A 27,822-nucleotide genomic window follows, 5' to 3' on the forward strand; every position below is an offset into this window, starting at 1 on the left:
TGATGGGCACTTAGGTTGTTTCCAACTCCTTGCTATTGTGAACAAAGCCATGATAAACATGGGTGTGCATAAACTGCTTGGGTGGCAGTGATGGTGTCTTTGGGGTTTATTCCCAGGAGTGGAATTGCTTCATAGGGTTACTATGAGTCGTGCTGGACTCAATGGCAATCAACAATAACAGGAGAAGACCCATCCAAACTCCAGGCTCAAACAGCCATAGGTTTATTAGAGTCAATTTACAATGATAAAGAACATTAATTAGGAAGGAAGAGGAATCAGAAGAGAATGAGAGGTGAGTGATAAAGTTTGTTGCATTATGTACTTTGGTTATGTGGTCCATCAGAACTATGAGCGTGAGTATGGTGAGGTTCTTTGTATAGTTACAAAGCTTGTTGTAACAAAACTTTACTGGAGTGGCCAGAGGCTTGAACATAAGGTCAATGAACTCTAGCAAGCGAAACAAGGGCAAACAACTATTTTGCGGTTATTTAATTTAGAGAGTTCTAGAATGAAACAGCATCAGGCTTTTCAAAGGCAACTGCTTGAAAGGCTTAATATTAAAGAGGTATCATGGTGATTTAGCATTTTGGGGGAAACCAATATTGATTTACTTGGAATGACCATGATAGGATAATTTTGGAAATCACTGGTGTCCAGGTGGATAAGGAGTTGTGTTTTAATCCACCAGCTGAACTATGGGAGAAAGATGGGAAATCAACCCCTGTGCGAATGACAGATTCTGAAAACCCACTGGAGGAGTCTCTGGAGATACAGAGGAATCACACAGGAAGAGACTGTCCATCTTTCTCCCACAGGACAGGTGGTAGTTAGATGTCATCAAGTTGATTATGACTCACAGAGATCCTATGAACAACATATCTGAACCTCATCCTATCCCGTGCCATCTTCACCATCGTTGATATACTTGAGCCCACTGCTGCAGTCACTCTTCAATCCATCTCTTTAAGGGTCTTCCTCTTTTTCACTAGCCCTTTACTTTTCCAAGGATGATGTTCCTCTGCAAGGACTAGCCCTTCCTAACAATACGCCCCAATTATGTGAAACCAAGTTTCACCATCCTTGCCTCTAAGGAGCACCCCGGTTGCACTTTTTAAAAGACATATTTGTTTGCGGTCTTGGAAGTCTATGTGATATTCTTTACTTTCCTCCAACAACACAACTCAAAGGCATCTCTTCATCTGTCACACTTATTCACTGTCCAACTTTCAGATGCATAGCGAGTAATTGAAAAGAACATGGTTTGGACGAGGTATGCCTTGGACTTTAAATGACACAATTGCTCCTGAAAACCTTGAAGATCTCCCTGATGATATATTTGTCCAATGCAACACGTCTTTTAAGTGCTGGTAGCCTAATAGTAAGGAATTCATTCTCAGTCCAAAAGCATGTGGTTCAAAGCCATTAGCTTTTCTGAGAGAAAAATGGGCAATCCCTTTTTCTGTAATTTACAGATTTAAGTTGGTTCTGACTTGATGGTATATAACAAAAAACAATGTCTTTGGGCTGGTAATATAAAATAAAATAATCAAACTTGGATGATACCATTTCCTCTACAACACAGAGTCAGACACATACCTATAAAAGAATATTAACGTGTAACAAAGGAAGAGAGCTTGAGTGATGTGAAGAAAAGATCTTGTGGTAAGTAGACGGATTATATCTACTACAAGAAGTACATATCCACAAGAAATTAATTTTCTAAATAAATGTTATATATATTATATAAAACTAATAACTGGGCTGTCCATTTGCTGGACAGAGGTAACTCATGGTTGCTGTGATGCTAAACACTGTGACACTGATGTGTCAAATGCGATAATGGTTACCCACGGTGACAGTGTTTGGTAGAGGTCCCCAATTAAAACAAGCTTGGAAGCAGGAGTGGCATCCACTTCTGAAATAGCTTGCCTCTGGAAACTCTATGAATTTGGAGAAATGATGGAAGTTATACAAATGTTCTGGTCTTTCATTCATAGGGTTGGTATGAGTTGTCTATGACTCGACGACATTTACGAACAACAATAACAATATATAATAAGGAGCTTAGAGGTACAGTGCTCAAGTTCTTGCCTGCTAACTGAAGGTCAGTGGTTCTAGCCCACTGGGCATTCAACACTCACGTTTGCTGCTGTTGTATCAGTCTGTTTCTGTAAAGAGCCATAGTTTTGGGAAAGCGTAGATGGCAGCTACAGTGAGTGTATTTTATAATGTGTTTCTGAGAAAGAATCAACTCAATGGCAGTGAATTTATACATAATGTTTTTGCTGTTTCACTTACTCTGACACAACTACTCCCATTACCCCAGTTACTGTGTCAATCCGTCTCACCAAGGGTCTTCCTCTCCTGCGCTGTCCCTCCACCCTTCCAAACATGATGTCCATCTCTAGGGAGTGATCCCTCCTGGCCACAATGTATGTGAGACAGAGCTTCAAAATCCTTGCCTCTAAAGAGAAACTTGTTTCACCCCATCCAAGAAAGACCTGTTTATTCTCATGGTGGTCCATGGTATGTTCAAGACTCTTCTCCAGCACCACAATTTGAAGGCACTGATTTTTCTTCTGTCATCCTTAGTTATTGTCTTGCTCTCTGATGCACAGCAAGTAATTGTGAAGATTATGGCCTGGATCAGGCACACCTTAGTCTATATACTGATATCATTTACTCATCAGCACTTTGGAGAAATCCTGACAGCAGACTTCCCCAATGCAATTTGACTTTTGATTTTCTGACTGCTGATACCAAGAGTGTTGACTGTGGAGCCAAGCAAGCTGAAATTGTTAACAACCTCAATCTCTTCTCCATCTATTATGCCAACTGGCCCATGGTCAGAATCTTTGTCTACTTGATGTTGAACTTCAATCCATATTGAAGATTACAGTCCTTAACTTTCTGTAGCAAGCGCTTCAGGTCCTCTTCATTTTCAGCAAGCAAATTTGTGTCATCTGCATATTGCAGGTTGCTGATTAGTCTTCTTCCAATCCTGATGTCACATGCTTCCTCTTAATAACCAGTCTCCCAGAATGAAATGGATTGTCATGGGACATTTTTAATCAGACAGTAATGTGATCTACTATGTCAGAGATGAAAAAGTGATAAAAAACAGAGTCTCTTTCATAGTTAAAAAGGTCATTTCTAGATCCATCTCAAAATATAATTTTGTGAGCAACAGGATAATACCCATACTCATATAAGGAAGTCCAGTGAATACCACAATCATTAAAATATATGCACCATCAACCAAAGCCAAAGCGGAGGATATAGATGATTTCTACCAATTTTTGTAGTCAGAGATTGGCTGCACACCACAACAAGAAAAAAGTAAATAACCCAACTGAAAAATGGGCACAGGATATGAACAGACACTTCACCAAAGAAGACAGTCAGATGGCAAACAAACATATGAAGAAATGTTCAAAATCCCTGGCTCTAAGAGAGATGCAAATCAAAACAACTATGAGATACAATCTCACCCCAGTAAGAATAGTAAAATTTAACAGAACAGCAAACATCAAATGCTGGCAAGCTTGTGGAGAAACTGGAACACGTATTCACTGTTGGTGGGAGTGTAAAATGGTGCATCAACTATGGAAGGCAGTATGGTGCTTTCTCAAAAAGTTGCAAATAGAAATACCATTTGACCCAGCAATCCCACTACTGGGAATTTACCCTAAAGAAACCATAACTGAAACCCAAGCAGATATATGCACCCCATGTTTATCATGGCTTTGACTGCAACAGCAAAGAGCTGGAAACAACCCAAGTACCCATCAACAAATGAATGGATAGAGAAGCCCTGGTACAATGGAATACTATGATGCATTGAAAACAAGGAACGCATGGAATATTATACAAAATGAGTGACCCTGGAGGACATTATGCTGAGTGAAGGATCTCAGTCACAAAGGACAAATACTGCATAAAGCCACTGTTGTAAAAGGTGACTTATAGCGGCGTTGAGGGAAGACAGAGAAGGAAGGGGATGAATGATGTATACTGCACTGAAACAGATGAGGGAGAGAACTGTTTAAAAGGGATAAATGTTTGGGTATTATTGTCATGACAGGAGTCCAGAATGAAGGCTGCACAGCGGAGCAGACTTGGGGAGAGGGATTGCATAACAATGAAAGAGATTTTTTCTTTTACTTTTCAAGGAGAAGAGTGAATTGGGGGTGAGGAGGTAGGCAGGGAGAGAAGTGCAACAATGAATTAATGGAAATCCAAAGTCTCTTTAATGAAAGTAAACTTTCATTAAATTTAAAAAAAGAACTAATAAACTATCAAGATGCATTGCATACTTAAACAGCTAACTGGATATATCGAAACAGAGCATTACAAAAATAATCACAGCACTACGTCTCAGAATCAGTATATACCTCTGAACCATTAAAAAAAAAACAACCCCAAAAACCAAAACCAAACCCAACCAAATATCAAAACAGTAAAAAACTAAAAAAAATTCAATGCCCCTACATGACAAGAAAGACCAAAGAGTGACCAAAATGCAGACCTAAAAAATCTTTCAGTGTCTTAAATTAATTGAGAAAGACACAGAACATATGAAAGAAATAAAACAAAAACAAAAGACCAAGTAATATAAATAGAAAATTAGTTATACAAAAACTGTTGTTGTTATGTGCCGTCTAGTCACTTGCAACTCATAGCGACCCTATGTACAACTGCCCAAACTCTGCCCTGTCTTATGCCAATCACACTATCTCTGACACACCCATCCCGATCACCCCAGTCACTGATTCAATCCACCTCATAAAGGGCCTTCCTCTCCTGTGCTGTCCCTCCACCCTCCCAAGCATGATGTCCCTCTCCAAGGACTAGTCCCTCCTTACAACAAGTCCAAAGTATGTCAGACGAAGCCTCAGAATCCTTGCCTCCAAGGAGCAGCCCGGTTTAACCCCTCTAGGATGAATCTGTTTGTTTCCCTAGCAGTCCATGGTACCCTTAATACTCTTCTCCAGCACCAAAGCTCAAAGGCATCAATTCTCCTTCTATCCTCCTTAGTCATTGTCCTGATGCATAACAAGTGATTGCAAAGCCTGTATCAGACACACCCTAGTCTCCAGAGGCACACCATTGCGTTCAGAACTTTGGAAAGGTCCCTAACTGCAGACTTCCCCATCACAATACGTCTTTTAATTTCCTGGCTGCTGGTGTCAAGAGTGTTGACTGTGGAGCCAAGCAAACTAAAGCTATTAACAATCTCAATCACTTCATCATTCATCCTGATACTGCCAATTGGCCCAGTAGTGAGAATCTTTGTCTTCTTGACATTGAGCCTCAATCCATATTGAAGGCTGCAGTCCTTGACCCTCTGCAGCAAACTCTTCAGGTCCTCCTCAGTTACAGCAAGCAGGGTTGTGTCATCTACATAATGCAGATTGTTGATAGATCTTCCACCAATCCTGATACCACATTTCTCCTCACAGAGCCCAGCCTCCCGGATAATCTGTTCTGCATACAGGTTGAAAAGGTATGGAGACAGGACACATCCCTGCCATATGCCCTTCCCAATACAAAAACTAGCAAACTGAAATTCAGAAGATCAAGACTAATATTTCAGAAATGGTAAGGACAAAAGAGTAGAACTGAAGAACTAGTTGGATGGAAAGAATAATCAGAAAATGAAGAAAACCTAAGGATTATGTGTGGTAACTTTGTTGTTGTTAAGTGCCGTTGAGTTGTAGACTTGATATGGGATTATGTGATTAGGTATTATTATCATGACAGGAGTCCAGAACAAAGGCTGCATAGTGGAGTGGACCTAGGTGGAGGGATTGTAAAACAATGAAAGAATTTTTCTTTTACTTTTCCAAGAGAACAGTGTACTGGGGGAGGGGAAGAGGGGGAAAGTGGGCAGGGAGAAAAGTGCAACAATGTATGAATGGAAATAAAAAGTCTCTAAATTTTCATTAAAATTAATTTTAAAAATTATAAAAAAAGAAGAATGTTTGACCAAAACTAATCAAAACCAGGCCAGAGAGATTATAATATTAAGTGGCTACAATATAGGGGTAACTAGAATTCTAGAACAGCATAAGACCCAAAAAAGCAGAAAGGAAATCACTGAAGATATGCTGAAAGAAAATATCTCGGGGAGCTCTGGTGGCCTAGTGGCAAGGAACTGCAACTACAATCCCAGAGGCGCATGGTTCGAACCCACCAGATGCTCTGCCGGGGAAGGAGGGACAATCTCCTCCTGTACCAGTCAGATCTGATTTGATGGTACACACACACACACACACACACACACACACACACACACACACAGAGAATATCTCATATATTAGGGTAAAAGTACTCAAGAAAACACACATTCTAGAATCTGCATATTCCTTCTGGTATGATGGTTAATTAGTTAGACTGGGAAACAATATCCATCACAAAAACTGAAAAACAGTAATTACAAGATACAGATGGCAATTGTGGAATCCTAGATTCAGAGGAAAACTATAAAGAAGGAATTCAAACACTTACTCAAGGAAGACACTGAATGAAAACATCAATTAAAGAGACAATGAACTAGACCATGAGGGCATCCAAAGCAGAATACCCAGTTTGATCTCTTCCATGGGCAGCTCTGAATTGTTTTACTGAATATTGCAAAAGTGAGACATCAGCAACTAGCTGACAACAGGTGCAATACTCCTTCTCTCCCATACCCTTCTATTAAGCCCCAGGGATCAGTGAAGAAATTTTTCATCCAGCTGCACAGGCTTGCCCATGCCTCATCCCAGCTCCACCTGATGGCAGATTGACAGTATTTTTTTTTTTAGATTGACAGTATTTTGAATCTAGCACAGAGAGCATGCAGTTTCCTGCTGGACTCAGTGACTCAGTTTCACAGGTGTGCTGGGTTATGCCTGTTTGGGAGGGAGTTTGCCTATGCTGCACAAGGTCCAAACTGATGAGGGCAAAGTTTGGAACCAGAATCCCAACCCAGGAATAATCACTTCTGCCTCCAGTTGGTGCAGACCACATCCATACTCAGACCAGAGTACTCTCCTAGAACTCGCACGCTGAGTTAGCGGGTATCTCTCAGTTAGGAGTTCCTACTTCTAGTACCAAACTCTTGTAGATTTAGTAGCAGGAACCTGTGCACATCCAGGAAATCAGGAGATGTATTGTACTGGGAAAGGCTGTAGTCAGGGACATCTCTAAATTACTGAGATGCAGTGATGTCAGGTTAAAGACTCAGGTGTGTATGATTCTGGCATGGTCTTTTTAGTAACTTGCTATGCATCTGAGAGCTGGACAATGGCTAAGGTTGACAGAAGAAGAATTGATGCCTTTGAGCTGTGGTGCTGGAGAAGAGTACTAAATATCCTGTGGATTGACAAAAAATATATATAGTATGTCTTGAAGGAGGTGCCTCCAGGATACTACTTGGAAGCAAAGATGAAAAAGCTTCATCTCACATACTTTGGGCACGTCGCTAGGAAAGGCTCTTCCTTGGAGAGGAACATCAAGGGAAGGTGGGGGGAAGACAAAAGAAAGGAAGACCTTCAACCAGGTCGACTGACACAATAGCAAATGGGTTTAAGTGTGTGAGTTTGTGAAGATGGCCCAGGACAGGATGGGGTTCAGATCTATCATTCATTGGGTTGTTATGAGTCAATCTCATCTCGATGGTACCAAACAACAACAACCACCTCCAGCACCAAATTCCTGTACCTTTAGTAGAAGGAAATTGTGCATACAGGAATATAAGCATTAAATAATCCATGTCTCTCATCAATCCATCACAACAATAAAACAAAGGCTGGGTATGGGAGGGCAGGGGACGGGTGGGGGAGCCCCTTCTTTTCTGCAATCTGGCATCTATGTAGATCAGGCAAAAGATCCACTCCCAGTCGCTCTCTACCTCCTTGCGCCAGCAGAGGGAGCCAAAGCTGCCTGGGTGCTGTGCCTGCACTAAGCCCCTGGACCAGGAAAGATTGCAAAACTTGACAGACAGGAACATCTTAACCCAACACTTTCAATAATTAGAAAAATATCAGCAAGCAAAGCCCCAACAGCCTTGGGGAGAGGGGGGTAATAAATAATAAATATCAAGCTTCTGAATAGAAAGAAAATAGAAAACAGATCTTTTCAATAGAAAGTAGAAACACAAATTGGAGTTGGTTCTTCAAAAAGATTAATGAAACAGACAAGCCAATAACAAATCTAACAAAGGTGGAGAAGACACAACACAAAAGAAATTTAATTGGTGACATCACAACAGAACCAATTACTATATAAATAGGGTAATAAAAGAATATTATGCAGAACAAACAATATTCTAACACATTTGAAAACCTAGAGAAAACAAATTTTTTTCAAACTCACTGCCTACCTAAACCAAAATAGAAAAAGGCAGAATATTTGCATAGACTTACCACAAAGGAAAGAAATGAATATAAAAAAACCCCTCCATAAAAAACCCTCCCCAAACCAAAAACACCTAAGCAAAACTTGCAGCAAACATTCAGAAAGAACTGGTACCAATTCTCTTCAAACTACTTCAGATTACAGAGAAAAGACAGAACATGTTCAAATTCCTTCTGTGAGGCAAACATAACCCTGATACCAAAGCCAGGTAAAGATATCACTGAAAAAGAAAATTACAGACCAAAATCACTTATGAATATGACACAATGACCCTCGACAAAATCCTAGCCAGAAGAATCTTATTTAAAAAAAAGAATTCAGCATAATAATGTGGGGTTCATACCAGATAAGTAAAGATTCTTCAACATTAGAGAATTAATCAGTGTCACCAATAAATCCATCACAACAATAAAACAAAGGGAAAGAGTCACATGACCATGTCAAATTATGTAGAAAAGGCATCCTTACACAAGATTCAACATTGTCATGAAAAAAAAAAATAGAAGTAAAGTGGAAGTTCTCAACATAATCAAGAGAATATATGTGAAATAAATAGTAAATATTACCCTCACTGGAGAGAGATTGAAGGGATGTCCCTTGTGAATAGGATCCAGAAGAGGATGCCCTCTATCACCACTTCTATTCAGTACTGTATTCAAAGATCCAGTTAATTTAATGTGGCAATAAGAAGAGGCAAGAGGCATCCAGATTAGCAAAACAAAAGTAAAAGTATCTCTCTTTGGACACAGTATTCCCAAGGACTAAGCAAGAAAATTACTGGAGCCAATTGACCAATTCAGCAAAATGGCAGGATAAAAGATCAATAAACAGAAAAGCAGCTTGATTCCTCTATAGTATCAAAGAGGACACTAAAAGAAAAGAAATGAAAGAGCACCAATTACAGCAGCTTCTTGGAAGATAAAATATTGGGAAATAAACCCAACCAAAGACATAAAAGATCTAAAGGAAATCACAACATTTTTACAGAACCATAAAGAGAACTAAACAAGTAGGGGGAAAGTACCATGCTCATGGATTTAAAGACTTCTTAACTATAAAAAAGACAACACCACCAAAAGCAAAATACAGATTTAATGAAATCCAATTTCAGATCTCATCACCATTCTTCAAAAGGGTACAAAAAGTAATCCCCAACTTTATTTGGAAAGGGATGAGATTCTGGATAAGCAGTGCTCTGCAGATCAAGAAAGCACAGCAGGATCCTTATTCTTTCTGTTCTGAAAAGTTACAGTACAACCACAGAAACCAAAACAGCATAAAAATAATGACACAGCTACACATACACACCCCAAAAGAATATTATTGAGAACTCAGAAGTAAATTGATCCACCTTTGGTCATTTGGTCAATGACAAGGAGATGAAATTAGATTTTCTTCAGAAAATTGAAACTAGATCTATACCTCACACCATATTTAAAAACTAACTCTAGGTGGTTTAAGCATGTACAGTAAGATTCAAAACTATAAAGATCATTAGAGGAAAAAACAGGAACAAATCAAGTCAAAGAATCAAGAGATGTAGGATAGGATGGAAGCAGAGGGATGAGGATGTGCATGGGGATTAACCATAAAGTTGTACAATTTGATGGGGGCAGGGTGAGGGAAAATGAAATCATTTGCTCTTAAAAGCAATGTATTCACAAATGCTGGTGAGGTTGTGGAGAAACACTTATTCACTGTTGGTGGGAGTGTAAAATGGTGCAATCCCTGTAGAAAGCAGTATGGCACTTTCTCAAAAAGTTGCAAATAGAGATACCATTTGACCCAGCAATTCCACTACTGGGAATATACCCCGAAGAGACCATAACTGACATCCAAGCAGTTATATGCACACCCATTTTTATTGCAGCTTTGTTCACAATAGCAAGGAGTCGGAAACAACCTAAGTGCCCATCAACAAACGAGTGGATAGAGAAGCTGTGGTATATTCACACAATGGAATACTATGCTGCATTGAAACACAAGGAACTCATGCAATATTATTAAAAATGGTTGACTATGGAGAACATTATGCTGAGTGAAATATCCCAGTCACAAAAGGACAAATACTGCATGGTGCCACCGTTGTAAAAGAGGACTGACCTTGGGGTTGGGGATAGACTGAGTAAGATGGGTTCAATAATATATACTGCACTGAAACAGAGGAGGGAGAAACTGTTTAAAAGAGATATGTGATTAGGTATTTTTGTCATGACAGGAGTCTACAGCAATGGCTACAGGGCGGAGTGGACCTGGGGGAGGGTTTGTAAAACAACGAAAGAATTTTTCTTTTACCTTTCCAAGAGGGTAGTGTTCTGGGGGGATGCTTGGGAGAGGAGAAATGTGCACCAATGAATGAATGGAAATCCAAAGCCTCTGTAAATTTTTACTGAAATTAATAATAAATTTACATTAAAAAAAAAGTTAGAGTAAGGAAGGCAAATGGATTTATAACTGCTCATGCTGATAACACTATATCGTTGCATGGAGGAGGAATAGTGGAACTGTATCCACATTTACAATATTCTTCTTACCAAAATCATACGGAAAATAGGAACTGCATCGGAACATGTATCTCTGGAATGAAAATGATCATATTGTTAATATTTCTAGCCTTAAGCTTAAAAGATTATAATGTTCAAAATTATTTGTTATATATTTGTTTAAATTTTTCCCTCTTTTAACAACTGGGATCTAGAGGGAAGAGAAAAGACCAGAGAATGGCCAAAATTATTGGGGCAGCTATTGCTGCCAGTTTAGGGCCTGTGTCAGGAAAAGGAAGTCTTACTCATAAACAGTGCCACCCAAAGATAATAAAGGAGGTCAGAATTGCTCCCACTGTGGAAAGCTGGGCCACTTCAGTAGAGAGTGTCACAGACAAGAGCCACAGATAGGCAAGGGAGTAGAGAGGAGGCTCCCTCTCACTTGCTTTAAGTGTGGGTCTGAAGGACACTTGGCCAAGGGTGGCCACATCAGGTCCTCGTGGCTGAAAGGACTGACAGGCCCCAGCTCCCAGCTGGAAACAAATGAATACGCTTCAACGATTTAGATCCTCTCAGAAGAGCTGTGGGTGAGCATTAACATTACTGGTAAGTATATTCATTTTCTACTGGACACAAGAGCCTACTATTTGGTCCTAAAAGCCTTCTGAGGTCCCAACTCTTCTCATTATTTCTTAGTTGTTAGCATTGACGGAAAACCTCATAAGAAGTTCCTTACTTCACCTCTGCCTTGCATGCGAACTTCTGAGCTGTAAACAACCCAGTGGTAGACGGAAATTGCTCCAGGACTTAAGAACAATAAATGACATAGTTGAGCCTCTACACCTTGTGGTTCCTAACCTTTATACTATAATAGACAAAGTGCTAGTCAATAGGTCTTTTATTTTCAGAACTATCTTCCCTCTGTAACTTGATTTGTGCCACTATTAGAGTCTCTACTTGGAATATTATTGCTTTCAATTTTTGACTCATGTACTTTTAACTTGTTAGTTAAATTTGTGTTTTCTAGGCTGCAACAGTTCCATGATACATCTTCAAGTATATGAACATGTACAGCTAAGCACAATTGATAACAATGTATCTAAATTCCAAAATCAATCTCCACAATAGTCTACGTGTTTCCTATTGCCAAATGGGGCCTTTTAGAGTAGTGAGAGAAGATCTTCGCCCTGAAACCTACAGCATTCCTTTTCAGCAGAAAGTAACTAAGAGAATACGCCATCCCCTTTTCCTTATGAATCAGGGTGAAGTCTCTCTCAGGGAGGAGTGATAGAGAATGGCAAAGGATACACTGACAAAGGAGATTAATCAGAACTGGCTTTGACAAGCACTGTGGCAATGGGACAATTAAAACAGACTTTCAAGGGGGGAAGAAAAAAATAGGAATGAATTGGGGAGGTAGAGAAAATAGTGCAACAATGAATGAATGGAAACCCAAATCTCTGTAAATGTTCATTAAAACTAATAAAATTTAATTTAAAAAAAGCAATGTATTAAAATTTAGTAGAAAATTAAAAAAATCAAGAGATGTATTGCATTGAGCAATTCTGCTGTCAGGATCTCTCAAAAATACTGAAGAGCAATGATGTCAGTTTGAAGACTAAGGTCTACCTTATTCAGGTCATGGTATTCTCAATCTCCTGCTAGGCTGTTAAGAGCTGGACCATGAATAAGGATGACAGGAGAACTGATGCCTTTGAGTTGTGGTGTTGGAGAAGAGTACTGAGTATCCCGTGTACTGTCTAAAGAACAAACAGATATGTCCTGGGGAAAGTACAGCCACAGTGCTCCTTGGAGGCAAAGATAGTTGACACTTCATCTTTCATACTTTTGACATGGAGCTAGGTGAGGCTATTCCTTGGAAAGGGACACCATGCTTGGAAATATATAAGGTCAATGAGGGTAAGGAGGATCCCCAATGAGACAGACTGACACAATGACTTCAGCAATGGGCTTGAATGTTCAGAGATGATAAGGATGCCACACAATAGGACAAGGTTGAGGTTGGCTGTTCCTAGAGTCTCTAAGGGCCATACTCAACTTGATGGCACCTAAAAGCAACAATAACAATTGATGACATAAGGTGGCTATAAAATATAACCAGAATGTACAATCAGGAGAGGATAAACTAGATGGATGGGGTGTTCTGAAAATTAAATCCTTATGTATATAAAAAAACTCCAAAAGAGTAAAAAGATAGCTGAAGAAATAGAAATAATACTTGGCAACGACATATCTGATAAAGGTGTGCTCTCGTCCTTGTTCCCCCCACCTCCCTGTGGATCAGACTGTCTCCTCTGTTCACCTGTGAGGTGTCCGCTTGTGCTGCTGTAGGCCTCAGTTTTGCTCCACCTGACCAAGGTTGGGCCGGTGCCATGCAGTACCTGGTGCTGAGCTCGCACAGCTCTCCACCTCCAGGGCTGGGAGACTTTACTGAGCCTAGTTGAGGTCTTGGACTTCAGTCAGTCCCTGGATAGAGAGAAAATCATCTCTGGCTAGAAATGCTGTCCCTGATCACCTTGGGGGTTGGCATAAACTTCCCCTGACTGTACGCCTCTGTTGATTCAGTGCTCAGAGCATGTTGTGCACACAGTGGTTGCTGTGCACTCTCCAGCTCTTGGAGCTACTGGAGGGCACTATCTTTGACTATCCCTGCATTGGTAGGGACTGTTTCTTGCAGGATGTTTCTGAAAGCTTAGTGTCAAGTGTTTGTCACCACGACAAGTAGAGATGCATGCACTCCACCTTTCAGTCTGGTAATGCTGACTCTGACAGGGTGCCCTCATGGATCTAATACGTTATGCATGCCACCCCCCAGGGCTGAAAACACACAAACAAGCTCTTGATCCTTCATGCTGACAGAATGAGCCATCCCTGGTTTGGTACCTACTGTCTAGATTAAAAGAGACACCATCCCTGACTCTGATTCCTGCCACAGGCCCACCTGCAGTCCACATAAATTCTGTCCCAAGCTAGGCACCCTGCTCCTGGATGAGGCACTTCGGCCTAGCACCATAGCTACCACTTGGACCACTGGAGGTTCTGTCCTCAAGCACCTCTCAAATGAGCAGAATCTCTGCCCTGACTAAACACATGCCCAGCCTTTGGCTGGACCAGTAGAAACTCTGTCTCAGACCACACATCGTGCCTCTACCCACCTCAGCAGTGAGGGCAGTAATGATCAAGCATCACCCTCCACACTCCAGATTCCTCCTTTTTACTTTCTCATTTCTTCTTCTTTCTCTTTGGCTTTTTCCTTTCCATTGTCTTTGTTCCCTAGTCTGTTATCTTTCATTTTGGAACTCTCCCCAGTTTGGGATTTTATTGCTCAGCGAATCCTTGTTTTCATTTTCTGTTCTGTGCCACCTGGAAACAGGCAGGAACAGTGTCCACTCGGCCCACTGATCCACACGCAAAGGAATGTGTGTGCACCGCTTCCGCAGCTTCAATCCCTGGACAAGAGCAAATACTGGCACTTACACCATCTGAGTAATGATGGATTGCAGACAACACCAGCCCAGCCTGGTTTATTCTCAACTGCTTCATATGAGCAGCAAACTAAGAACTGCACACATACTTCGAGCATCTCTAACACTAAACAGAAGACAGGAAGTAAAAGACTAAGAATCATCAAATTACGGAGCAGAGAAGCAAGTTTGCCCAGGTCACTAAAATATTTCAGAACAAAAAAATATAAATACAACAGCACCCAGAGGCAACAGGTAACTTCAAGTCACACACACATACACATAAACAGGACAAGAGAGCATCAACAAGTGATGAAAATACAGTCAGTAAATTTTCCAGAGGAAGAAATGCTACTGGAATATCTGATAAGGAATTGTGTACAATCATAATTAAATGTTTTCAATGGATTGGAAGAAAGTGTGAGGAAACCACAAAGAAAATGAAAGAAAAAACAGAATAAATTCTAGAAACATTAATACAAACTATAAGAATACAATGACAAGCTAAATTTAAAATGAGAAGCTATACAAATATATTAAACTAAATTTCAGAATATTAAGAGTAAAATTTCAGGAACAGATAACACACTGGAAGGATAAAAGAATAGAATCAATAACGGTCAAAGAGAGAGCATGAAGGAAGTGCAAAAATTATGCATGACACCATCAAAAGGACTAACTTCTGTGTGATTCCAGAGCAGGATGAGACAAAGAATAGAAGCAAAAACAAACCACAAAAACTACATATACAGAGAAAATTGTTAAACATTTGCTAGAAGAAAACTTGCAAATATTATAAAAGATAAAAAGATAAGCATTCAAGAAGCTCAGCAAACCTCAACAGGATATATCACACAAAATAATTACCAAATAGCATAATCAACCTTTTAAAAACCAAAGACAAAGGACACTGAAACCAGCACAGGAAAGCAAAGGAGAGCCATTAAGAAGACTAAGCTCCACTTGTCAGCAGAGTCAAGTCAGAAGCTTGGAAGCAATGTGATTACATAAACAAAACTTTTTTCCCCATTTTCTACTAGTTAATTTACAAAATTCAAATAAAAATTCAAACAAATTCTTTCTATTTCCCTCACACCCCCATCAAATAGTACAACCTGATGATCAATCCCCTCACACCCCGCACATCCACATCTCTCTGCTTCCAGCCTCACCCACCCCTCCTGTATCCTTACACTCATTCTACAATAATAGTTTTATGCAATATTTATCCTTGTGGGACTGAGTTTACTCAGCATAATCCTATCCAGTCCCTCCCAAGTTAGGTAATAATTTACAAAATCATTGTTCCTGTGTGCTGCATAGTATTTCATTGTGTGAATGCACCATAATTTCTCAATCCATTCAACTTGTGTTTGGACATTTGGGTTGTTTCCATGTTCTCGCAAAGGTGAATAAGCCATTCAACTTGTGTTTGGACATTTGGGTTGTTTCCATGTTCTTGCAATGGTGAATAACGCTGCTGTGAACATTGGTGTACAAGTCTCTGTGCCTCAGTTCTCATATTCTCAGGGTATATTCCAAGTAGTGGAATAGCTTGGTCATATGGAATTTTCTATGTTCAGCTTTTTGAGGAAGTACCAAACTGCCTTCCAGAATGGTTGCACCATTTTATAATCCCACTAGCAATGTATAGGAGTTCCATTCTTGCTACATCCTCTCCAACATAAACAAAACTTTTAAAAGAAGAAAAGTGCCAACCAAGAACAACATACACAATAAAACTGACCCTCAGACATTGTGAAGAAATTAGGACATTGTGAGATAAACAGAAGGTAGGGGAATTTGTAAAAATCTTTCTTATCTTAGAAGAAATTCTAAAGAAAGTTACTTTTACAGAGAACCATGACTGGTAGACAACAACATGAAATACACTTGACAACATCATTCAGACACTAATTTAGACACAGGCATAAACAAAGTAACATATATTTATAAGACTAAAATAATGAGCCACAGCATCAGTCTATAAATGTGGACAACTTCAAAACAAAAAGAGGAAATCAATAGGGTAGTTATAGAATTTCCAAATGGGAAGGATATCAAGCTGATTTCAAGATACCAGAATCTCTTTTAAATTTGGGAATAAAGTAGTAACAGAGAAGTGGATATGAGAACATTATTGATCAATATACTTTCTCCAAGAGACACACCTGTGACAAAAGTACAAAAACAGTAAAAATCAAAAGATGGAAAAGAATGTATCAAGCAAAAAATAATAAAAGATTCTCAAACGGGGGGAGGGGGGAGGGGTTTGTGTGGGGAGAAGGGTGCAACAATGAATGAATGGAATTCCAAAATCTCTGTAGATGTTAACTGAAATGAAAAATAAACAAACTAAATTAAAAAATTTAAAAAAATTCTCTGTGTATCAAACAAATAAGAATAAAAAAGATACATAAGCAAGTAACAAATAGGAATATGAATTTCTTATAAAGTAGACATCAAGGCAAAAATCATCAAATGAGATTAGGAAGGAAACTATATAATAACAAAAGGTCACTGAGTGTAACTATAATTAATATCTATTGAGAAGAACAGGGATACCAGAGCGCTTAATTGTGCTGATGAGAAATTTACACTTACACCAGGAGGCTGTCATGCAAATAGAGCAAAGGGAATACTTCGTGATTTAAAAATTTAAAAAAAAAATGTGTGCATCAGGCCTGTGTTCTTTTTCCATCCCTACCTAAAAGGAAGAAATAGAAGATTTCTCCCAACTTTTGCAGTCAGAGATTGATTGAACATGCAATCAAGATGCATTAATAATAATGGGTGACTAGTTGGGAACAGGGAAGAAGGATTAGTAGTTGGAAAACATGGACTTGGTGACAGAACTGAAGCTGGAGATAGAGGGATAGAATTTTGCACAATCGATGACTTATTCACTGCAAATACATTTTATAAGAAATATAAACACAGACTATACACCTGGATTTTATCTGATACTATGCACAGGAATCAGATCAATTACATCTATAGAAAGAATTGCTGGAGAAGCTCAGTTCAGCTGTGAAAACTCAACCAGGTGCTGATTATGGAACAGACCACCAACTACTCATATGCAAGTTCAAGATGAAGTTGAGGAAAATTAGATCAAATCCATGGGAACCATTAATTTGACCTTGAATCTGGCCTGAATTTCAAAACCATTTTAGGAACAGGTTTGAGGCCTTGAACACTAATGAGTGAAGACCAGAAGAGCAGTGAGAGGATATCAAGAATAGCATCCAGGAAGAATGCATAAGGTCAATGCAAAAAAAGAGGAGAAAGAAAAGACCAAGATGACTGTCAGAAGAAACCCTGAATATTGCAGTGGAGTGTTGAGAAGTCAAAGCAAAGGGAAGAAATCTAGATATTAAGAAGTTGAACAGAAGATTACAGAGGGCAGCACTAGAAGACAAAGTATTACAATGAAATGTTCAAAGAGCTGGAGTCAGAAAATCAAAGGGGCCAAACTCACTCAGCATTTCTTAAACTGAAGGAGCTGAAGAACAAATTAAAATCTCAAGTTGCAATACTTAAGGATGCTTTGGACAGAATATTAGATGATACAGGAAGTATTAAAAGAAGATGGAAAAAGCACAAGAGTCATTGTACCAAAAGGAATTGACAGACACAGAAGAATTTCATGAAACAATATATGAGCAAGAGCCTGTCGTGATGAAGGAAGAACTTCACGCTGCTCTGAAAGAATTGGCAAAAAACAAGTCCTCAAGAATTGATGGCATACTGATTGACATATATAAACAGACATTGTTCTGAATGTGCTCACCAAGTTATGCCAAGAAAACTGAAGGACAACCATCTGGTCAACTGACTGGAAGAGATCTATATTTGTTCCCATTCCAAAGAAAGGTGACTTGACAGACTGCAGAAATTATCAAACAGTATCATTGATATCACATTCAAGCAAGATTCATCTGAAGATCATCCAAAAACGACTGAAACAGCACATCAACAGAGAACAGCCTGAAGTGCAGTCTAGGTCTAGAAGATGCTGTGGAACTAGGGATATTAAAACTAATGTTAGATTGATCTTGGCTGAAAGCAGGGAGTACCAGAGGAATGTCTATCTGTATTTCACTGACTATGCAAAGGCATTTGTGTGGATCACAACAAACTGGCTGACTGTGAGAAGAATGGGAATCCCAGAACACTTAGTTGTGCTTATGTAAAGCCTATACTTGGACCAGGGAGCAGTCACCAGAACAGAGGAAGGAAAAACTGTGTAGTTCAAAATTGGGAAGATGTGCATCAAGGATGTGTCCTATCTTCGTACCTTTTCAATCTATATATGAAACAGATTATTTGGGAGGCTGGGTTCTATGAGAGGAAATGTGCCATCAGGATTGGAGGTAGACTCATCAACAATCTGCATTATGCAGATGACACAACCCTGCTTCCTGAAACTGAGGAAGACTTGAATCGCTTGCTACAAAAGGTCGAAGATTGTAGCCTTCTATATGGATTGAAGCTCAACATTAAGAAAACAAAGATTCTTACCACTGGGCCAATTGGTAGCATCATGATAGAGGGTAAAGAGATTGAAATTGTCAATAGTTCTAGTTTGTTTGGCTCTACAATCAACACTTTTGGTACCAGTATCCAGCAAATAAAAAGACAAATTGCATTGGGAAAGTCTGCTGATTTTCCAAAGTACCAAGAGAAATGATGTCAGACTGGAGACTAAGGTGTGCTTGATCCAGGCCATGATCTTTGCAATTACTTGCCATGCATCAGAAAGCTGGACAATGACTGCTGTTTTTATGTGCCATCAAGTCACTTGCGATTCATAGCAACCCTATGTACAAGAGCCCTAACCGCCATTCTATCCTGTGCCAACCTCGCCATCTCAAACACACTCATTCCCACCACTCCAATCACAGAATTGTCTTCCTCTCCTGCACTGTCCCTCCACTCTCCCAAACATGATGTCCCTCTCCAAGGACCAGTCCCTCTTTGCAACATGCCCAAAGTATGTCAGACAAAGCTTCAGAATCCTTGACTCCAAGGAGCATTCTGGCTTCACCCTCTCCAGGACAAAAACCTGTTTGTTCTCCTAGCAGTTCATGGTATATTCAATACTCTTCTCCAGCACCACAGCTCAAAGGCATCAATTCTCTTTCTATCATCCCTAGTCACTGTCCAGCTCTCTGATGCATAGCACACAATTTTGAAGACTATGACCCAGATCAGGCGCACCTTAGTCTCCAGCCTGACATCACTGCTCTTCAATACTTCTGACATTTACCTTCCCAATACAATTCATCTCTAGATTTCCTGGCAGCTGGTATCAATAGTGTTGACTACGGAAGCCAAGCAAACTAAAACTGTTAACTATCTCAATCTCTTGACCATCCATAATGATGCTGCCAATTGGCCTAGTGGTGAGAATCTTTGTTTTCTTGATGTTGGGCTTCAATTCATATTAAAGGCTGCAATCCTTGGCTGTCTGCAGCAAGTGTTCAGGTCCTCCTCAGTTATAACAAGCAGGGTTGTGTCATCTGCATAACACAGGCTGTTGATGAGTCTTCCACCAATCCTGATGCCACATTCCTCCTCATACAGCCCACTGTCCTGGATTATCTGTTCTGTATACAGATTGAAAAGGTATGGAGACAGAATGCATCCCTGGTGGACACCCTTCCCGATTTTGAATCATACAGTGTCTCCTTGCTCTGTTCTGACGACCGCCTCTTGGTTCAAGTATAGGTTTCGCATAAGCACAATCAAATGTTCTGGGATTCCCATTCTTCTCAGAGTCAGCCATAGCTTGTTGTGATCCACACAGTCAAAAGCCTTTGCATAGTCAACAAAGGACAGATAGACATTCTTCTGGTACTCTCTACTTTCTGCCAAGATCCATCTAACATTAGCTATCATATCCCTAGTACCTCTTATAAACCCAGCCTGCACATCTGGCAGTTCTCTGTTGATGTGTTGCTCCAGTAGTTTCTGGATAATGTTCAGTAGAATTTTGCTTGTATGTGATATTAATGATATTGTTGGATAATTTCTGCACTCTGTCAGGTCACCTTTCTTTGGAATGGAAACAAATATCGATCTTCCAAACAGCTGGCCAGGCGGCTGCCCTCCAGATTTCTTGGCACAACTTAGTGAGCACATCCAGAGCAGCATCTGTTTGTTGAAATATGTTAGTGGTAGGCCGTCAACTCCTGGAACCTTGTTTTTCCCAACTCTTTCAAAGCAACTTGAACTTCCTCCTTCATCACCATAAGCTCTTGCTCATATGTTATTTCATGAAATTCTTCTGTGTCAGTCAATTTCTTCTGGCGCAGTGACTCTGTATACTCCTTCCATTTTCTTTTAATGCTTCTTGGATCATTGAACACTCTGTCCAAAGCATTTTTAAGTATTGCCACTTATGGCTTAAATTTGTTTTTCAATTGCTTCAGCTTAAGAAATGCCAAGTGAGTACGGCCCTTTTGATTTTCTGACTCCAGCTCTTTGCATATTTCATTATAGTATCTTGCTTTGTCATCCTGAGCTGTCCTTTGAAATTTTCTGTTCAGCTCTTTAGTTCCTTGATTTGGCTTCTTGGCACTCTAATGTAATATTCAGAATCTGGGCTGAAGACATATTACAGGGTCACAGAGTTTGGTGAGCAGAGGGAGGGGGTGAAGAAATTAGGAAAGATCCAGTGGAGATTTAAAAAGATGGGGTAACAGTGGAATGAAGTGGTATGTAATGGGATTTTATGACTCGATCAAGGTTGATGATACAACCTATATACCTCATGAAAGTAACATGGGAGCTCTAAATTGTACTTTGTCTCAGGATGTCAATCTATTTTTAGGTCCTCTTACAGCATTTATATTTGAATTCATTCTGTTTTAAAACTTAATTCAGAAAAACGTATCAGTAATGGACCCAAGTTAGTATGGATCTAGATCAATGATGATTAATTTTATAAGACACAGTGTATGGCAGTGATCACATGAAATACAAAGTGAATGAGGAAAAAATATTTAAAAAATACAATTTCTGTATAAGAGAACTGTCAGCATCAATGAAGATGATTTCACAGTGGCTGTACAGATGGTCCACACGTGCTTGCTAAAAGCTCACTGTGCCATCCATATCTCTCAGTGGTGCAAAAGTTGGCATGTGTGTCAGTAAATCAGTGTACTCATAGTGTTGCTCTTTGTTATTTAGATGCTCAATCTTCTTTTTTTCTACAGTAGTTGAGTAGAGATATGCAAAGATCAATACAGACAACAGGGTAAAATACTACTGGCCATTCTCTAGTTGGCAAAGTAATGGTCTAGATATTGTACTTCTGTGCAGAGTCTATTTAAAAAGCCCCAAACTGATATGTTGAAAAGATCAAGAGACAGCACAAAAGAAAGTATTATAAATAACGGAATATGTTATATATTATATAGTCTTTCTTTTGGTTACCCTTTCTTGCCTCCATCAAATTTAATGGTGGTAGAAATTTAATGAATTCATATCATGATTATATTAGGAGGGATCAGTGCTTGGAGAAAGACATCATGGTTGGAAAGGAAAAGGGTCACTGTAAGAGAAAAAGATCGTTAACAAGTTGGATTGACACAGTTACTGCAAAGAGTGCCCTCATAGTTTTGCTCAAGTATGTTACAGATGGTGAAGATGGAATAAGTTAGGATAGGTTTTAGATCAACTGTTCACAGGGTCACTGTGAGTCACAGCTGACTTGATGGAACATAACATCATCATCATAATCATCATGAAGCTAGAAGGGAGAGAAACTGGGTTATAAAGTCCCCCAGATCGGACACATTACAGATATAGTAACTGTAGCTTATAGTGGAAGGCTCAAACAATTTTATTTACCTGAGGTTTTCTGAGCTGAATTCTGACTCTAGAAATTTAAAGAACTGCTCTTTCCCAACTGGATCTTTCAAAGCTTCATCCATGCTAAAACCCCATCGCTTTACCCTCTGTTGGCTTGGTTCTTTGCTACAGGAGATAAAACAAAGTCAAATACACATTGTTTTCATTATAAATTCTACTTCTGTTATAAAATTTCCTCTCAAGATCATATATCTTTTCACATCTCTATTTCTTTTTTTCCTCAGGAAAACAAATCTCTGACAGAGGCTGTGTAAAAACATAAATCATAAAGTTCAGCATTTTTTTTGTAATTGTGTCCTAAGTGAATCATCTATCTTATTTTATAAATTTTATGATATAAATATCACTCCTATGTTTTGGATGGGAAAACTAAGGCAAAAAGAGGGTTAAAACTTGGCAGTGTCACAAAAGTAAAAAGAATGAACCAGACACGCTGACTTCAGAGCCCAGTCTCTAGGCATAATGAACCAGAGCCCAATCCTTGTTCACTTAGAGAATGAAATTCAATGGCCAGTTTCTCAACTATTAAAGCAGTCTGATGATGCGCTGTAGAGGCATGGGGTGATGCACTAGGGACTAACAGGCCTAAATCTTTGGCCATTATCTCTGTTATCAAATAAATATTTGATCACAAAAGTCTGGAGCTCTAGCTTCTTCATTTATAATATTTACACACTATGCCTAAAAAGTTCTGAGTTTGTCAACTGTTTAAGAACCAGTGTCTGGATTTAGAGGAAACCAGCACCCCTAGCTGCCACAGCATCTATTGTAACACGGCAGTACTAGTGTCATATCTGAACTGGGCTCCACAGACTTTCCAACAGTTATTCAGAAGTAGGTCTTGGCAAGATCTTTATTCTGAGGCACCATTGGGTGGACTAACTTTCAGTTAGAAACTGAATCACCTAGAGAACCTTACAGGAATCTGTTGCTGATTGCCTTTAAGTTGAGCATGGCTCATAGCGACCTATGAACAAAAGGCCTGAAGCCCCTCTACAACTATTGACGTTTATCAAAGTTCATAGAGCTTCCAGAGGCATGTTGTTTAGGAAATGGATGATATTCCTGCTTCCAATTAGAGGAAACCAAGGTCCATAAATACAATCTAGAGAGGTGCATGCAACACAACTCTAAATCCTCACTTTGTGAAGTGATAAATAACAGACTTTTTAATATATCAAGGGTACTGATACAACCTATATAGCTCATGAAAATTATAGAGAAGTTCTAAATAATATGTTGCTTGCCTCAGGAGGTCAACGTCTTTTTAGATTTCTTAGAGCATTTACAGTTAAGTTCATGTTGTTTTAAAACTTAATCTAAAAAATATTTGTATTGGACCTAAAAAAGTATAGAATAAGGTGAAAGATTAAAGAAAATTAATAGACTAAATAAATTTCAAAAGCCAAAGATTCCCGACTCTTGACAAGTCCATCTTGAAAATGCCTGTACCTCTGATTTTATACCACTCTTTCTAGCAGTGCAAATTTCAATCTTAGGTTCAAAACCATTGTCTTGATTTAGAAGTTGGTATCTAGAAGTTTCTATCTTATTGTACACAGAGCAATGTACAAAAAAGGATAATATTAAATTTTTATAATTAATTAGCTAGATAATTTGTCATTTATCTCTTAGACAAAAAACAAAAGGATACCTTTGAGAGAGAGAGGCAAATGCCACTTACCTTGCTTCAAGTTCCCAGAAAGTCGTATCATCGGACAGCCATGGGTTAGAAGGGTCAGGTGGCACAAGAAATGGGTCGTATTCTAAATACTGTTCCGTATAACCTAGTAGACTAGGGAGTAAAATATTTCAATTTTCCTTAGTTTTCTGGATAAGGTTAAGTTAGTCCAAAGCAAATGACACGTGATCAAAATAGCTGGCTGAGGAATTTTTATTCATTTAAAGAATAAGATTTAGTATACATTTAAAGAATAAAATTCAGTGGTAGTTTTTACATTCCAACAACTTAAATGCATCAATTTGTGCTTCTTGGCACACATGTAGTAAAGATGGCATCTCTCCTCATGCCTAGGCAAGTTGAATCAAGATCCCACCATTAAAATGAAACAAATCAGAAAAGTTTAGTTAAAGGGTCAGTGTCAACCTTTGGTCAGGCAGTGCAACCACTGATGGATTGACTACTGCCAACTCAGAGACAGAAGGAAACAAATTTACAAGGAACACCATGTATGTGAGTGATAAAAACATTAATAAAATTTTGACAGAGTATTTATAAAGAAAATGCTAAAAGAGAAGTAGTGACCAAAAAAAGAAAAATCCTGTAAAACCTGTATTTAAAAAGAAATAATGGGGAAAGAATTTGGAGAGGAAAAATTTGACAATCAGTGTCCAAAGCTAAAGAATATGAATGACACTAAGAACAGATTTAAGTGGAAACAAAAAGGGGGATAGCATCCATGAATTACTAATTCCAACTTTGAAGTCAAGCAATACACAGGACTGTGAGAGTTCAGAATAATTTCCATAGAGAATCGGAGCCTCTCTTTTTTCTTTGGAAATTATTCTCTGTATTAATGCTGGCTGCACAAAGTCAGGATATCCAGAGCTTTGAGACAACAAGAATCACGCTGATATTCAAATTCTAGCAAGAGTTCTTGAGAAAGGGTCTTTTAAAATGTGAGACAAGAAAGGAACAAGGAAAGAAAAGTCTTTCTAACAGGGTGTTGATTAATTTTGTCTCTGCCCTTCTTTCCTCATGATTTCTCAAAATTTTAAGGTGAAATTTAATATATAGTGGTATCTTTAAATACTTACCTATCAGCCACTTTTGACATTTTTAACCGATGTCTATCTAACTGTATTTGCCAGTATTTTATCTGAAAAGAAGATGAGAGAGGTAGTTACATAAGTAATGGCATTTCTTATAACCTTTACCTCTAAATTATGGCAGATTGGAAAATTCTGAACAAAGGTCTATTTTAAGTCATTGAAATGTCAAAATCAGTTTAAAAAAATGTTAGCCAAGGGCTTTAATAGTATTAACAACAACAACAAAAAAACAAAATGAGGTTGAAAGAGATGAAAATATTAATTTAGGTAAGTAAAATGCTTGAATATATTGACTTCTTCAGTGAATGTAACTTTATTTTGGTTAACATGCTAAAGATAAAATCACTAGAAGTGCTAAAATGTAACTTATATTAAGAGTTTTATGAACGTTTTCAACATTACATTTCAAATATCTAGCAACATTTCTCTAATTCTGAAAAGAAATCCCTTTTACTTATTTCTATAATTTAAATGATAATCCTACCCCCTAATATTTCAACAAGCATTGATGATAGGTGTTTTGAGAATGCTTGCATCAACAATTCGTCATATTGATGTAATCACACTTGGAAGAACTTTAATTAAAACTCAATAAGGAAATAAAAGGCATCTATGTGCAGATGATATGATAGTGATAGATGATATGATAGTGTATACAAACGGACACAACAAAAAAGAACTATTAGAGCTAGTGGGCCAATTTTTACAGTGGCAGAATAAAAGACTAATATACAAAAGTCAGTAGGATACCTCTACAGTAACAAAGAAAACACAGAGAAGGAAACCAAGAAATAATAACATTTACAATATTCAGCCACAAGTTGAGATACGTGAGACACAAAAGAAAACTACAAAACCCTCTGCAAGAAACAATAAGACTTAAATAAATGGAAAAATGTTCCCTGTTCATGGAGAGAAAGTTAATGTAGTAAACATGACAATCCTACCAAAAGAAATCTATATGTTCAACTCAATCCCAATCTAGATACCAAATTAATTTTTCAAGGAGATTGAAAGGGAAATTGTCAAGTTTATTTGGAGAAGAAAGAGACCCCAAATAAGCAAAGCACTTCTGGAAAACAAAAATGAAGTGGGAGGCATAGCACTACTTGACCTCAAAACCTAATACACAGTAGCAGAAACTCAAACAGCATGGTACTGGTACAATAGCAGGCACACAGACCAATGGAACAGAATTAAGAACCTAGAAAGAGACCCTGCTAGCTATGGTCAACTGATACTCGACAAGGAAATAAAACCTATCAAATGGGGAGATTACAACCTTTTCAACAAATGGGGCTGGCAAAACTGGGCAGCTACCTGAAGAAAGCTGAAAGAGAATCCATATCTCACAGCATACACAAAAGTCAACTCAAGGTGGATCAAAGACCTAGGAGTAAAGCCCAAAACTATAAAGTTAATAAGAGACAAACTGGGACCATCCTTAGAATGTCTAGTCTATGGTATAAAGAGACTGCCAAATACAGGCAGAAATGCCCATTATGAAGAGAATAAAACTAATGAATGGGACCTTATACAGATTAAATCTCTGTGTATATTAAACATTTCCCCCAATAGGATGAAAAGAAAACATACCAACTGGGGGGGGGGAACAACCAAAAAACAACAACAAAACAAACCTCAAAAACCCATTTGGCAATATCATCTCAGATAAGGTCTCATAACAAAAGTTTACAGAATACCCCACAAGAAAAAGACTGATAACTCAATTACAAAAAGGGCAAAAGACATGAAAAAAAATTTTTTCAGAGGAAGATATTCAAATGGTCAACAGACACATGAAGAAATGCTCAGAATCACTGGCAATAAGAGAGATGCAAATCAAAACCACAATGAGCTACCATTTCACTCCAGTAGCAGTGGTAACATTTTAGAAGGGAAGCAAGCAATAAATATTGGAGAGGATGTGGTAAGAAAAGAACTCTCAAACATTGTTAGTGGTATTGTAAAATGGTACAACTACTCTGGAAGACAGTTTGATGTTTCCTCAAAAGGTTGAACACAGAGACTCTGTATGACTCCACTACTAGGAAAATACTCCCAGGAAATTAGAACTGAGACATAAATGGAGATTAGTATACTAATGTTCACAGCAGTGTTGTTCATCAACACAAGAACATGGAAACAGTCCAAATGTCCAACCACAACTGAATGGATTGAGAAATTGTGGTACATTCACATGACGGAATGCTATGCAGCACTCAGGAGCAACGATTTAAAAAAATTACTACATAACTTGAGAGAAACTGGAGAGCATTAAGCGGAGTAAACTAATTCAGTCTTATAATGACAAATGCTGCGTATGACCATTATTGTAAAAATAGAAGGATAACTAATAAAACATATGGATCCAAGGGGGAAGGGATGGGAGAAGAGGGGAATGAATGGGTAGGGTGGAATCACAGGTAGGTGGTAGAAGGTGTGTAAAAGAAATGGTTGGGGACCTGAGAAGACAGGGTAATTGTGGGCATAATCCAATAGTGATTAATTTTATAAAACATAATGAATGGGAATGATTGTATGAAACACAATGTCAATGAAGAATAGTTGAAACCAATGTACACAAATTTTGTAAGCAAAGCAATATAAAATAAATATTAAAAAAATAAAACCAACAACAAAGAAACTCTCCCAATTACTTAACAGTATTCCACACTAGAAAAGTATGCTTTATACTATTTACAAATATTATAATAAACTATTAGGAGAAAAGCATCAAAAGGAAATAGTGCCTCAAGGGAATAGTACCTAAGGAT

General features: G+C 38.5%; 1 protein-coding gene across 4 annotated transcripts in view; it reads right to left on the reverse strand.

Moving 5' to 3' along the window:
• RGS7 (regulator of G-protein signaling 7) overlaps nt 1-27,822 on the reverse strand; it is a 546,902-nt gene that overhangs the window by 46,548 nt on the left and 472,532 nt on the right. For all 4 annotated transcript variants that reach the window (XM_006902443.1, XM_006902442.1, XM_006902441.1 and 1 more), the window contains 3 exons: nt 25,031-25,092; nt 23,937-24,047; nt 22,232-22,357 (listed from right to left, as the gene is read on the reverse strand). In XM_006902443.1, coding sequence (XP_006902505.1) covers nt 22,232-22,357; nt 23,937-24,047; nt 25,031-25,092 — 299 coding nt within the window. The remainder of the gene's footprint in view (nt 1-22,231; nt 22,358-23,936; nt 24,048-25,030; nt 25,093-27,822) is intronic.

The sequence above is a fragment of the Elephantulus edwardii genome, unplaced genomic scaffold (assembly GCF_000299155.1).
Source record: "Elephantulus edwardii isolate Elephantulus edwardi_28Jun2011 unplaced genomic scaffold, EleEdw1.0 scaffold00412, whole genome shotgun sequence".
In the NCBI taxonomy this organism is placed as follows: domain Eukaryota; kingdom Metazoa; phylum Chordata; class Mammalia; order Macroscelidea; family Macroscelididae; genus Elephantulus; species Elephantulus edwardii.